Raw genomic sequence first — 13,517 nt, 5'->3', positions numbered from 1 at the left:
ATGAATCTATGTATCTGTTATGGGTAAAAATGTGAATCGTGATATGAAATCAGTTTGTTCTTGATTTACAGGTGAACACTTTTATATGTTAGTGGTTGCCTTGAACAGGCAATTGCTAGTTATTATTTATGACTATGCCCTGAGATGTGTAATCAAGGTCTGAAAAGTGGAAATGTGTCGTATTTACTGCACTCTCTCTGTCTTGTCCTGTCAAAAATACCTTGCCTGAGGTCCTTTTCTGAGAGCTAGCAGGTTTGTGGATGTGAGATTGTGAGTGAGAGAGACGAGGCAGACACTTTACAGACTTAAAACAAAATATGGGGCTAATTTGCAATGCTTTTCTCTCTCTGGGAGAAAAGGAATGTGCAAAAACACCCCCCTCATATGGAATTACAGTTAAATGGTTTTAGTATACTTTTGAATTTGGAAAGCACATACACATGCGTTAACTTCCATGGATCTGGTCCAGACTGAGGTTTGCTCATATCAAACAGTCTCATGCTTACCCATGCACACCAGATAAAGGCATGTTGTCCTTTAGAAAAGTATCTTTGGATATAAATAACTGGATAACACTTGCTAGGGAAAGCCTGGTTCACACAGAAGGACAACTGCTGGGTCTGCGGCAAAATGGATAAATAGCAGTGGAACAAGAAAAACACAATAGAGATGTTTAGAAACCAAATGCTACTGTATAGACAATATTTAGCTTGATGTCAATGGAATGTTAGATCCATTGTTTTGATGAGATATCAGAGTCATACTGTTTCCTGTAGGGTATAGATTCATTAGACAGATAACATCCACAAGATATAATCAAAGATACATTTAATTGCAGAGTATTTTTTATTTTTTTTAACACAGTGTAAAATTGTACATGCTTGCTGTAACATCCCACTGGGCACACAATTTCATTTCAACGTGGACATTTGGGTAATATTTGGTAGAAACGTTGATCAATGCGATTTCAACCTTTATTCACCCACTCAATAAATCAGCCAGAAGTTTGTTGGCTAACTTATTGAGTGATGATCTGACATTATTTCAAAGGTACAAATTAATTATATTTCATACAATGTTTGTCTATGTTGAAAATTAATTAAAATGTTGAACTAATCCTATGGTTGAAATTCCACCCTCAAAACAACAGTTTACAATGATGAGCCCAGTGGGATAGAGTATACGGTATGTAGCCAACACAACAAAACAATTGTTAACCCTTTCACTAAGTTTGATTGACAAATAATTGCTAAGTATATATTTTTCTTTCAAATGCTGCAAAACGTATAGCCATTCCAGCCGTGCACACATCTTCACAATAAAAGAGTCTAGAGGCAAAAGAGTCCTGGGCTGTGCTATGTTGTAGCACCATCTGCTGCTGAACAAAGAAGGTGATGATAGGTTCTGTAGATACTGTAGACCAGGACAGGTCAACCCTCCTGGAGGGCTTTTTCTCCAGCCTTGTTAAAAAATACCTTGATTCAGTAATAGGTCCTAGTGACTTCCTTTTCCAGTAGTTTTTCATTCACTGAAGGGGTGGCTATGTTCAAGGTTCCTCTGGACGAAATAAGGAGTAGGGTGCCAGCCATTTCACATGATGATCCCTAAAAAGATGGTTCATATTATTACAATACCATTTTAAAAACAAGTCTGTGTTAATGGGTGGGTTAAGCTGTGTTTTATTAACAGGGTTAACAATAGCACCCTCACTTGTTGAGTTGGAATGAAGCTGCAAAACTAAGAATGAATCAAGAAAGCACATCCAGACCATAGGTCTGTCTACCTGTGGTATTTTTGTCCCTTTCTCCTTTGATATTCCATTTCATCCACTGTCCAGACGGCCCCCTTGCCTCCCTCCACTCGCACAAAACACTTGTGGAGGCTAAGATTGTGACGGACAGCGTTCTGTGGAGGCAAATGAATACAGCTTGTGTAAGGAGTTCAGGAGCTAATATTGCTCAAGACTCAAATATAGGACTCATATGAAAGCGAGCATAATGATCCAAGGAGAAGCCTAACCTTCCATGTGGCCGTGTTGTGTCGGAAGTAGAAGAACATGGTGGTGAACCAGTTGTAGATGTCATTCAGGGAGCGCTGCTTGTCTGGAGACTCCAGTATAGACTGCAGACAGACATGGTGGACATTCACAATATGCTTGTGCAATTGAAACAACTCACATGGGGTCTAGACATAGATTGAGGTCTTGCTACACATGTAGTCCAAAACAACAGATGTTATATTAATGTCACACTTGTCGCTGTCTTGCAGTCCAACAAGGATGCATGAACTACCGAGCAAACTGTGTGCTCCTCAGCCACTCAGCCAGACTCTCGACAGTCTACCAACAGTGCTCCTTTTACACAAGTGTTCAGAGAGACTCTTACTGTTTAAATCAGACAACTCACCCATCTTATCATGCAGGCGTAGGTGTACAGTGGCCTAATGTTGTTGTATTTGTAACACTCAACACTCGGGATAAGATCTGTAGGACGGCCAACGAAAGCAAACATACCAGGTCTTGAGTTTGGATCAGATTTCACAGCAACACGAAAGACAACATCACCAAAACAGACAAGTAAAACACTTGTAGGAATGCACTCAGAGTGGCATTCAAAATCAAAATGGAGTGGAACTCCCTCAGGCTTAAGAAGAGCGGGAGGGGCGGGGCAGTGTTACCTGGCCGTAGGTGGTGGGGAGCAGCAGAGGGCCAATACTCATGCTGCTCCAGCTCCTCTGGCTCTTTAGTGGTGCAGCGTGACACTCCACCTCGGTTCTGGGGCAGGCCTAGTGACAGGCTGTGCCTGTAGGGCCAGTCTGAAGCTGCCTTCTGACAGGGAGAGAGACCATGACCCAACAACACAGACATTCAACAAGGACAAGTTGAGGAACATAGAAATTGTCTTAAAAAGTGCAGGATAATGGACAATGGCCGGTTACTATAGTCACTTGAGGGAATTATTCAAAAGAGAAGTTACCAAGACAGTTGATTTGTGTCCAGATAGGTGCAGATGTAGTTGCATTGCGAAGAGTTTCTGTTTTTCCACAGTCAGCTAAAAAAGAGAGAAGATTCATTAAGGTTCATTAAGGGCAACATTTTCACTTAGCTGGACTTGGAGCTTTTACAACCTTTCACGGGTTCTCCGTGTTCACTAGTTGGAGTTTTTCTGTAAAACTATATAATATGTAGAACTACAGGAACAAACCTGGGTCTCCATGTATTGCACCATGTCTTGTTGTACCTTCCACTGTGCAATGCTTCTGTCTCCATGGCCATGGTCAGAGTGGAGGTGTCTGGAAACACCATAAAGAGCATCACTGTCATGACTATAAACAACAGCGCCACAACTGTATCACAATGACTAATGAAATATACTGGTGCCCATTACTTACTTCAAAAAACTGGGGAATTCTTCAAATACTGCATCGCAGCCAGGCCAGCAGCAGAGTCCGTTGAGAAACAGAGCACTGGACCCCTCTAGGGTTGGGTGACCTGCCCTGCAGAATGAGGGGAGGAATATTACAAACTTAGGACTGAACGCAATCAATCAAACCAACCTGGCATTGTTTATGCAGTTTCTGTTCATGTCACAAGCTCAGATGCACGTACATGCACACAGACGCACACACACACGCGGAACTCACTCATGTTGCCTGGTGATGATGGAGCTCTGCTTAGGACTGGCTGTCCTCGGGGGAGAGGGGTGACGAGTTGGCCCAGGAGAGTGCTCAGAGTGTGGGGGAGAGGACTGTCCACGGCTCCCTGTGTCCACCTCCACCTTGCACAGTGAGATGGGCTGAGCTGAACTGGCCTCTGTTAGAGTGCATGGTGCTGGAGAAGCAGAAGGTAGAGAAAAATGGATCTTTATGGGGAAAGACCTCGATACACTTTCCATGAGCCTCCTTTGAATAATGTACAGTATAATGGCTGTATAGAATTGTATGCAACATATGGAATGACTCCATGCTTTTAAAGCCGCTAGTGTTTCCATTCAAAAGTGTGACTGTACACACACATTATAGGGTGAGGGAAAAATTAAAATGTTTTGACAATGATTTAATGGTCCAGTTGTGAATGCTGTCCAAGCGGACAGAACTATGGGGTTAGTTATAGATTCTATACATCCATTATACTTGAGGGTCATGGACAGTGTTTCTACTGTAGGTCTTTCTCCATAAAGAGCTGTTTTATAGAGAGCAATAATAATGGCGTCTTTTAGTAAGCACTGACACCGCCATGGTCCGTGGAACAAAGCCTACGGGGAAATGAATGGAGTTTTATATGTCTGTGGTAAACACAGGCTTAGGAGATCTCATACGTTTTGTTCTATGAGATAATCTTCATCAGCTAACGTCACTTTTTGTGCATTTTGAAGCATTGACTGTATGTAAATGAAAAAAAGCACATGAAGGCTTCATAATTCATAAATGTCATGTCAACTGACTGATATTATCGCATATAACCAAACGTATAAGATCTCCTAAGCCTGTGTCAACCTCAGACCTTATTTTCTAAGTTTGTTCCAAAACCCTATTCTTTCCCCATTCATTTCCCCCAAAGGAATGGCTGAACGAACCAGAGGTAACTCATTTCCGTTTTTTTAGGACAACAGGCTGGCTTTATATCTTCTCCTAAGACATACTACATTTGCACACACTACATAGGTTTTTCTATTGTGCTATTGACTGTATGTTTGTTTTACTCCATGTGTAACTCTGTGTTGTTGTTTGTGTCGCACTGCTTTGCTTTATCTCGGCCAGGTCGCAGTTGTAAATGAGAACTTGTTCTCAACTGGCCTACCTGGTTGAAATAAAGGTGAAATAAATAAATACAATTTAAAAAACATGTGTACGCAAGGGGGCTGCAGAGAGTCAGTCAGCGCAAAGCGTACCCTGCGGTCGCACGTGGGCAGCCTGGACACCCTGGCGTAGAACAGAGGGTCTGTGCTGGCTCAACTGGGGGCACAGAGACACCCGTTGCAGGAGCGATCTCCCCTCCTCCTCACTGGAACACTGGGGAGGACACACAACAAGGCACTTACAGTATCCCTTTTCACCAGCAGGGAGTTCTCCGAGCAAATACAAGCAACTTTCTTGTGCTAATGTCAGTGAAACTGAAACAATAATGTATGGGTTTACATGTATCTCAGGCCAGAATAGAGCATCGAAACTCTTTATAATAGGAGGCATAAGAAGGAATATCATACCTGCCGTAACAATATGCTTTGGAGCTGAGACGAGGCCATAAGTGAAACTCCAGGTCTAATCATCAATGGGAAGCCCATCTATGAATAATGGACATGTATTTACATCATTCCTCTCACTATAAGGACAACAGATATTCCATGTAACGAAAGTATAAATATTTCCTCCAAGCTAGAATCCTTAGTTGCAACATTAATGTTTGGACTTAACAATTACCCATTGATTCTTGAAGAAAACTTATTAAGGCCTGATAAGCTGAGTTCAACAAAGTAAATGTAAACAACCACTGTATAGCCTCAAAACATGGTTAAAACTGTCATTTTGATATCATGGATGGCCGGTCCTTGCATCCATAGCATAGTCTATGAATTTGAGTGGTTCCATTTCTTTAGGCCCATCCCTCAGCTTTTTATTGAAACAGAGGCTGGGTGTGGCGTTGTTATTTTTCATGGATTCTAGCTTTAATAGTCTTAAATTAGTATTATTATACAAAAAAATTGTAGACCAACAAATAAATAAAAAGCAAACGGTATGAAACCAATTGTACACTTTAGCTTGAGCTCTTAACTTTCAATTCATGTTTATTTTACTATTCATTATGTATGATTATTTTTTTTTGTAAATCTGGCTCAAATTTGGCTTGAAACCACAGTAACAGTTCAACCAGTACCTGCGTAACAGAGGTACGAGCACAGAGCTGAGGTGAGGCAGAATCTTTGGGCTGGGTACATGCGTCTGGCTCCTCTCGCTGCTCTCGCTGCTGCTGATGTCGCCCACTGTTCAGTCGCCCACTCTTCAACCTCTCACTCTCAGTCTGTAGCATCCCTGGGCCTGGTGCAGAAGAGCAGAAATTGAGGGTTAGTGCTAAGTGCATGCTACCCCTAGGAATGCAGGGGTGGTGGTGGATAAAGGTTGACTCTCACGCTGCAAATGTGTAGACAACATAAACAATCAAAAATAAACACACATCGCAATAGATCATCTCCACACAGGGCACCAATTATGTAGGTGTGTTCCTATTTGTAAGGGTATGTTGTATTCAGTCCAGCATATTGTTCAATGTATGACATTAAAACAACATATTGCTACAATATAATATAATAAGAGAGAGAGAGAGAGAGAGAGAGAGAGAGAGAGAGAGAGAGAAAGAGAGAGAGAGAGAATAGAGAGAGTGAGGTGGGATACAAATTTGCTCTTTGGTAAATGTTAGACAGCTACAGGTTTGGAGGCATATTATCTTTGTTCCTTTATCAGACATAATGAAAGGGAGAGGAGTTCAAACACAGTCTGGGCTGAGAGATTTTGTGGTTGTGCACAGGTGCAACCTTTGACTACACAGACAGTGGAGGGTACAGAGATGAAGCTGATAGCAGCAGGTATCTCAAAAATATAGCACAGGAAAGAGGGAAGGGGAGAGGGTGCTCCAATTCTTTTCTCCCCTCGTACCCCTGGTACTGGTACTGGTACTGGTACTGATACTGTTTCAGTGGCCTTCATAAAATAATGTGGTATCAATGGCTACGTTATTGTGCTTAGTATGCTTGAAAGAACCACTTGGTACCAAAATCTGTTAAAACTCCGCAAAAAAACAAACGTGTAATTACATCATGTCATTTTTAGGTAAATATGTAAATTATCTGGTCATTTCTGTACTGTAAAATAAAGTGCTACCCAAGAGCTTCTAAAGGCAACCTCATAGAACTCTATACCTCAAATGTTTAAAAGTCTATGGGTGACCACTGTGTACATTTGCAAATGCACGCTCTCACCCAGGAAGAGGAAACAGGAATTCAGTAGAAAGAGAAAGTACTGAAGCTCTTTGTGGCTTCTCACTTTTATCTCCACTTCACTAGCAAAACCAAACATTTCTTCTTTACAGAAAGCTCAGATCAAAGCAAAGTATTTGTTGTAATGCACAGTGACAATTGAATCAAGTCACATAAAACAGGCAGTAAATGAATAAGCACATCTTTTGGATTTGGAATTGAGAGCTACAGTACACGTTTATGTCACACAGGTTTGTAGGATGTGATTTGATGAATGGACGTGCTACAATGACATTACAAGTAGAACATTGTGATATATTAACACTTCTTACAACACTTCTCTCAACTGAGGACAATTACGTTCAGCTTTTACTATAGTCTAGGACTGGGTTTGATTATCAAAATGCTATATTTACAATCAACTACATATGGAAAGTTATTCCTTCTGTATCATATTGAAACTTTTTTCTCAGTGAGTTTTCTTATTACTCACTATGCTTCCATATCTAAAATATCTGTCTGATCTTGGCGCTTTGGAAGGAACCTGTGGGTGATATTGATTTGTAGATTCGCTTTCTTTGACCTATAACACTACAGTAGGGGAGGAAGGAATTTATAAGCAGAGTAATCATTCTTTTTGATCTTTGATCCACAAAGGACAGTATTAAACAGAATATGATTTCCCCCCCCCCCCCCCCCAATATTATATTATGTTTAATTTATAACATGTTTTCTTCTAATTCAACTTTTCTTTTTGAATGAGAAGAAAAACGTTTATAAAAAATAGATTTGAGTAAATACTATACTGTGGTGGTGACTTAGAGACAGCTACATTAACATTTGTGTCCAAAATTATTGAATTAATCTAAATGGCAAAATAAGCATGAAGACTAACTTTCAATTTGATGGTCATATAATACCAGTCCTACAGACAATAAAATTAAATAAACATATTGCAGTTTATATTACAAAGTTAGGATGTTTCTTGAACATTTATGTCCAACTTCTGTATTTCCAAAGGGTGAACTCAGCTCCATCGTTCATTGAATCAGTTGGCTCATTCATCACAAAACCCACTGATATTGCCAACTACTTTAATCTTTTTTTTATTTGGCAAGATTAGCCAATTTAAGCATGACATGCCAAAAACAAACCCTGAACCTACACATCCATTAAAAAATTACCAAATTATGAAATACAAGCATTGTAATTTTGAATTCCGTAAAGTGAGTGTGGAAGAGATGAAAAAATAATTGTTTAACTTCTCAAATGTAACATTTCATTCTGTGATAAGAGTCACTGACTCAAAGCCACAAGAAGGTAGAACATATTTCAAACGTTGCTTGTAAGGGGGCGGTAGTTGCAGAAATGTTGGGTCTGACAACTTGGATGGAAAATTACTGAGGATGATAGCGGACTATATTGACACTCCTATTTGCCATTTGTTCAATCTAGGCCTACAGGAAAGTGTGTGCCCTCAAGCCTGGAGGGAAGCAAAAGTCATTCGGCTACCCAAGAATAGCAAAGCACCCTTTACTGGCTCAAACAGCTGACCAATCAGCCTGCTACCAATCATTAGTAAACTTTTGGAAAAAAATGGGTTGACCAGATGCAATGCTATTACAGAGTAAACAAATCAACAATTGACTTTCAGCATACTTATAGGGAATGGCACTCAACATATACGGACGGCATAATAAGAAGCTTGTGGTTGCTGTTTTGTGTTCTTTAATGGAAGCCTCTCCAACATAATCCAGGTAGAGTTGGGTATTCCCCAGGTCAGTTGTCTAGGCTCCTTATGTTTTTCCATCTTTACCAATGACCTGCCACTGGCACAGAGTAAAGCCTGTGAGCCTATGTATGCTGATGGCTCAACATTATAAACGTCAGCTACCACAGCAAGTAAAATCACTTAACAAAAAGCTGCAGTCAGTTTTAGAATGGCCTGTGCTATCTGCGATCCTTGAGATGTCCCTACCCCATTAAAGATGACATTTTAAATGGTTATGGTAAGGGTTAAGGTTAGAGTTAAAGTTAGGGTTAGGATTAGGGTAAGGATAGGGGTTAAGGTTAGGGTTAGGAATGTCCCAAAGATCCCAGATAGCACTGACAAGTAAAAAGTAAACTAAATATTTAAAAAACTATAAGCATTGCATTTGGGCCAACATTCACAAAACCCTGAACCTCAACTAAATCTTCTAATGAATAATGTGAAAATTTAGCAAGTTTAGGAGACTAAACTGCTTGGTGTAACCTTGGATAGTTAACTGTCATGGTTAAAACACATTGATGTAACAGTAGCTAAGATGGGGAGAGGTTGTATGCCCGTAATAAAGTGCTGCTCTGCTTTCTTGACATTCTTATCAACAAAACAAGTCCTACAGGCCCTAGTTTTATCACACCTGGACTACTGCCCAGTCATATGGTCAAGTGCCACAAAGAAGGACATCGGCAAATTACAGCTGACCCAGAACAGAGCAGCACGGTTGGCCCTTAAGTGTACATGGGGAACTAACATCAATGGCATGCATGTCAATTTCTGCTGTCTCAAAGTAGAGGAGAGACTGACTGCATCACTACTTGTCTTTGCGAGAGGTATTGACATGTTGAAAGCACAGAGCTGTCTGTTCAAACTAGCACACAGCTAAGAAACCCACGCATACCCCACACAACATGTCACAAGGGGTCTTTTCACAATTCCCAAGTCCAGAACAGACTTTGGGAAACGCACAGTACTACACAGAGCCATGATTACATGGAACTCTATTCCACATCAAGTAACTCATGCAAGCAGTAAAATCTGATTTTAAAAAAACAACACACACACACAGGCATATGCACACACGCTAGCGCACTCACTCTACACACACGTACATTGTAATATTGTTGTATGGTGGTATTATACATTTTGTATTGTAGATATGTAGTGGGGTAATACTTTTATATGATGTACTGTTTTATTTTTATTTTTTAGTGTAATGTAAGTGCCTTAATGTGTTTGGACCCCAGGAAGAGTAGCTGCTGCCTTGGCAACAGCTAATCGGGATCCCTAATAGTAGACTAGATCCCTAATAGTACAAATACAATTAAATACAAATAAAAAGCAATTGAGATAGAACTACTACTCATGATTACTCATGTCACACTGACTCGGAGCTTCCATTTATAACTATGTATCACTATTGGCTTTCGCCAGAATTTGACCTACATGTATTATTCTATAAACTACAATACAAAAAATGTATTATTGTATTAATCTGTTCATCCTAATCTGATTTTTAAATTAAGTTAACTGAATAAAAACCTAATCTACCTGGAATATTTTGGTGATTTGCAGATTAAATGCATGTTGTGATTGTAGTGTAAGCCTCAATACTTACATTTTTATATTGACAAAAAAAATATTCATAGAGAGAAAAGGCTTTCTGGTTTTCTCACAGATCAAAAGTAACACAATTGAAAGACCAAAGTATAACAGTGTAATTCCTGTAAAGTGATTCATCGTCTTTGACATTGTGGTACCGAAAATATTACCATATTCCATAATTTGCTTTTTTTGTGGTAACAAAGTACAGATATTGACTACCATCAGAAAAATCTGAATGTATGATCATTTTGATGACACAGCAACATGTGATGATACCGGTACACATTCTTGACATAAGTTTTTTTAAATCCCAGTATCCTTTAATGATAAAAGACTAATTCTGGACAAGCCCACAGATTCGTCACAAATGACCTTTTTGCATCATGAGACTTCAATCCACCAACAGTCCATCATGTTATGAATATCAGGTCTTGGGTCTAAACCCAAATCATTTTTAAGAATTACATTCACAATGAGATTGTACATTTTTTTAGTAACGCATAGATATTTCAGTTTCAATTATTACATTTTTTTCACCAATTATTTCCTTGAATATAGTGAGTTCAAATGAATCTACCCTAACCGTGATAGATATCATACCAAAGTCGTTTCAATTTTGTGAATGAATGTGCCCAGTGTTAGGATTGTGTCGACTGGGTTGTCATTGAACAATCCATTCAATGAGAAGTTAAAAGTTATCTTGAACATAATGCTTAAAAAATGTGTAGAAGAAAGATTGGATTGTTTTCGCCTATATGATTAGTGATGCTTTAAACACTTACTTTTACACCTGTTAACACCTTTTAACAGGTTCCTCACTAAAGCAGTCATTACAAACAAAGTTATTTTCTTAGTTGTGTTTACTTAATATTAAGACCTATCATTCCCCTTTCACCCTTTTGCTATATGCCTACAATCTGTGTTACCCAACTGATATACAGTATCGATACTTTGTACGCTTTTAGAAGTAAGGTACATGATCATTAGACTACACTATAAAATAGCTCATACACCACAGCTACAAACAATCCACCATTACAGATGACACCAAACCAGATTACACCATGGTCTTGAGTTTTGCGTACTGTACGTACCTCTTGGGGACACGCACCCCAATTTGGGAGACACTTGTCCACTGAATGATCTCCCTTCTGATACACAGAATGTTTGGCAACTCTAGCTGAAAGCAAAGAAGTACATTCCTAAAATGTAAAGGTCACACGTTAAAACAGACAGTTTTTCTCACCTTACACCTTCCGTATCTCCTGCTCGCTTTCTGTCTTCCTGTTCTTAAGAGGATGAGATGCTAGAAAATGAAGAAAAAAAAAGCAAACAAATGTCAGAGAGAGGGGGTAGTATTCCACAAGTGATGTTTGAAGTTTATTATGTTTAAAAGAACACAGACTACCAGCAATATTCACTGTAATGGGGAAACAGGTTATGGTAAGAGCAAAGAAATGTTGAAAAGGAAATGTTTATTAAAATATGTTTATAACTATAAAAATGTTTATGAAAAGTATATTTCTTTGATGCTATAAAACAATTATATTTGATTTCAGAATTAATTATTCATTTGTTAGGCAAGTAAGACCAAAACCTATCAGCGTGTTTTGTCTAAGGTACAAATAAATGTTAACATTAATCTCCTCCAATAGTATCTTATTTTTGCTTTTCCAACACATCGTATTCAGGTAACTTTCACAATATCTACATTAAAAAAAAATCTTGATACAGACTAAACATAATCATGCGGCCTTGTATAATTTCACTGTGTGTCAACACAATGGACAGCCATGATGAGAGAAATCAATCAGATTACAGAGAGCATGAATAAGGCAGAATCACGATCCCCTTCATTCAACACTCACCTGAAAATGTCACAAGCAACGTGTGAGAGAGGGAACAGATGCGTGAAATGTGTGTTTGCCAGAATCCAGTCTGTATTTATACCTGGAAGTTACAGTAGGAAAAAAGTTTACGCCTGCCATCGAAATGGAAATGTCCTACATCGCTGTAACAGGTTTCACACAAATAAGCATAAATGACTTACCCTACCCTCAATAGTCTGAAACACAACCTATTTCAGAACAAATAAATGCTACAAGCCACAATGGCAGTGCACAGAAATTGTTTGTTTTGTGATTGTTGATTATGTGATCCACCGTATTGTACTGAATTAGTGTAAATCAAATGAATCTGGGTTGTCTGTGTTAGCCCGGTGGTCTGAAACCTAGGCATTAGCTTGGGGAGCTTTCGCAAGTCTTCAGGACCTCGTCTCCCTCTCCACAATGACCCCAGCAGCTAATAGGCATCAACTGAATGACTGGCACCGATGGGACCGTCTCGGTTGCAGCCCTGGTCGTCTGCGCACCACAAAATTGTGTTGGCTCACTGAGCTAAACCCTAAGCTTGGGAAGCTAGCGCAAGTCTTTAGGTTTCCGACAAAGTTACTCAACATGCAAGCATGGCTCATTGAACCACCTCTGTTACAAAGGCAATGCCCCACCATGACCCTGAGGGGCCTAAACAGTCCGCAGTGATATCGGCAGGCTCTAAACCCTACAATTACCCAACACATTCTCCAAACCACATTGTTAAATAACTTTCCATTGCTAAAATACTCTTCTAGCTCTACTTTTACCCCTGTTTAAGTCTTGGACTGGCTATGCTGAGGAGTACGATTTCTCATGTGTACCAAGACACATTTACTTGAAACTTGTCTTCTCGTGTGAACGCAACACACAATCTGAGGGAAAACAATGAAATTATGCACTTTCTCGCCGACCTCAGTCTGCGGAGGAACAGAGCAAGGACCCAGACTGCTCCATCTTTTACCACATATTTTGTCACTCCTGACCACACATACTGTAAGGATAGTTGCTGACAAGACGTTCAAAAAGTCATATGTTGTCCATTTGCATCCTTACATCTTTGGATGTAATTCATCATGGAATAAAAAATGTTTTGTCTGAGATTAAACTTTCCTCGTGTGTGAGGATCTCTAGAAGAAGCAGAGGAGTGGTAATAGGGGGCTAGAGCGGGCGGTTGCTGACCTCTGGTGTGTCCTAATCATGACGAGCTGAAGTAAGATTACATTTTTTCTCGTTATGACATGTATGCTCAAAAGGTTAATAGCATGAGCAGTATATGAAACTATCAACATTACAATTGTGATAGTGACA

At 39.6% G+C, this 13,517-nt stretch overlaps 1 protein-coding gene across 4 annotated transcripts; it reads right to left on the bottom strand.

Annotated features, from left to right (window-relative positions):
* Positions 1–823: 823 nt before the first annotated feature.
* foxp3-1 (forkhead box P3-1 protein) lies at positions 824–13,065 on the bottom strand. Of its 4 annotated transcripts, XM_090183223.1 has the most exons (15): positions 12,386–13,065; positions 12,204–12,285; positions 11,582–11,641; positions 5,873–6,033; positions 5,205–5,282; positions 4,890–5,010; positions 3,643–3,829; positions 3,391–3,495; positions 3,204–3,291; positions 2,976–3,050; positions 2,677–2,827; positions 2,406–2,482; positions 2,020–2,121; positions 1,784–1,905; positions 827–1,604 (listed from the first exon to the last, which is right to left on the bottom strand). In XM_090183223.1, exons 4-15 carry the CDS (start codon positions 6,023–6,025, stop codon positions 1,547–1,549), a joined length of 1,317 nt encoding a protein of 438 aa, XP_090039349.1. In that variant the 5' UTR covers positions 6,026–6,033; positions 11,582–11,641; positions 12,204–12,285; positions 12,386–13,065; the 3' UTR covers positions 827–1,546. The 4 variants fall into 4 exon arrangements, with proteins under 4 accessions (NP_001233262.1, XP_090039349.1, XP_021470058.1 ...); XM_021614383.3 differs by having other exon boundaries at positions 12,204–13,064; NM_001246333.1 differs by lacking the exons at positions 12,204–12,285; positions 12,386–13,065 and having other exon boundaries at positions 824–1,604; positions 11,582–11,599.
* Positions 13,066–13,517: the final 452 nt, after the last annotated feature.

This window comes from Oncorhynchus mykiss, chromosome 9 (assembly GCF_057628025.1).
Source record: "Oncorhynchus mykiss isolate SJ-2025 chromosome 9, ASM5762802v1, whole genome shotgun sequence".
NCBI classification, from domain to species: domain Eukaryota; kingdom Metazoa; phylum Chordata; class Actinopteri; order Salmoniformes; family Salmonidae; genus Oncorhynchus; species Oncorhynchus mykiss.
This window is presented reverse-complemented; position numbering and strand designations above follow the sequence as displayed.

Excerpts from the sequence above, each read along its gene's own strand:
- foxp3-1 (XM_090183223.1), bottom strand. The coding sequence starts at position 6,025 with ATGCTACAGACTGAGAGTGAGAGGTTGAAGAGTGGGCGACTGAACAGT. Across the intron at positions 3,496-3,642 it reads ATCATCACCAGGCAACATGA|GGCAGGTCACCCAACCCTAG; the intron begins GTGAGTTCCGCG and ends CTCATTCTGCAG. Across the intron at positions 1,906-2,019 it reads ACAACACGGCCACATGGAAG|AACGCTGTCCGTCACAATCT; the intron begins GTTAGGCTTCTC and ends TTGCCTCCACAG.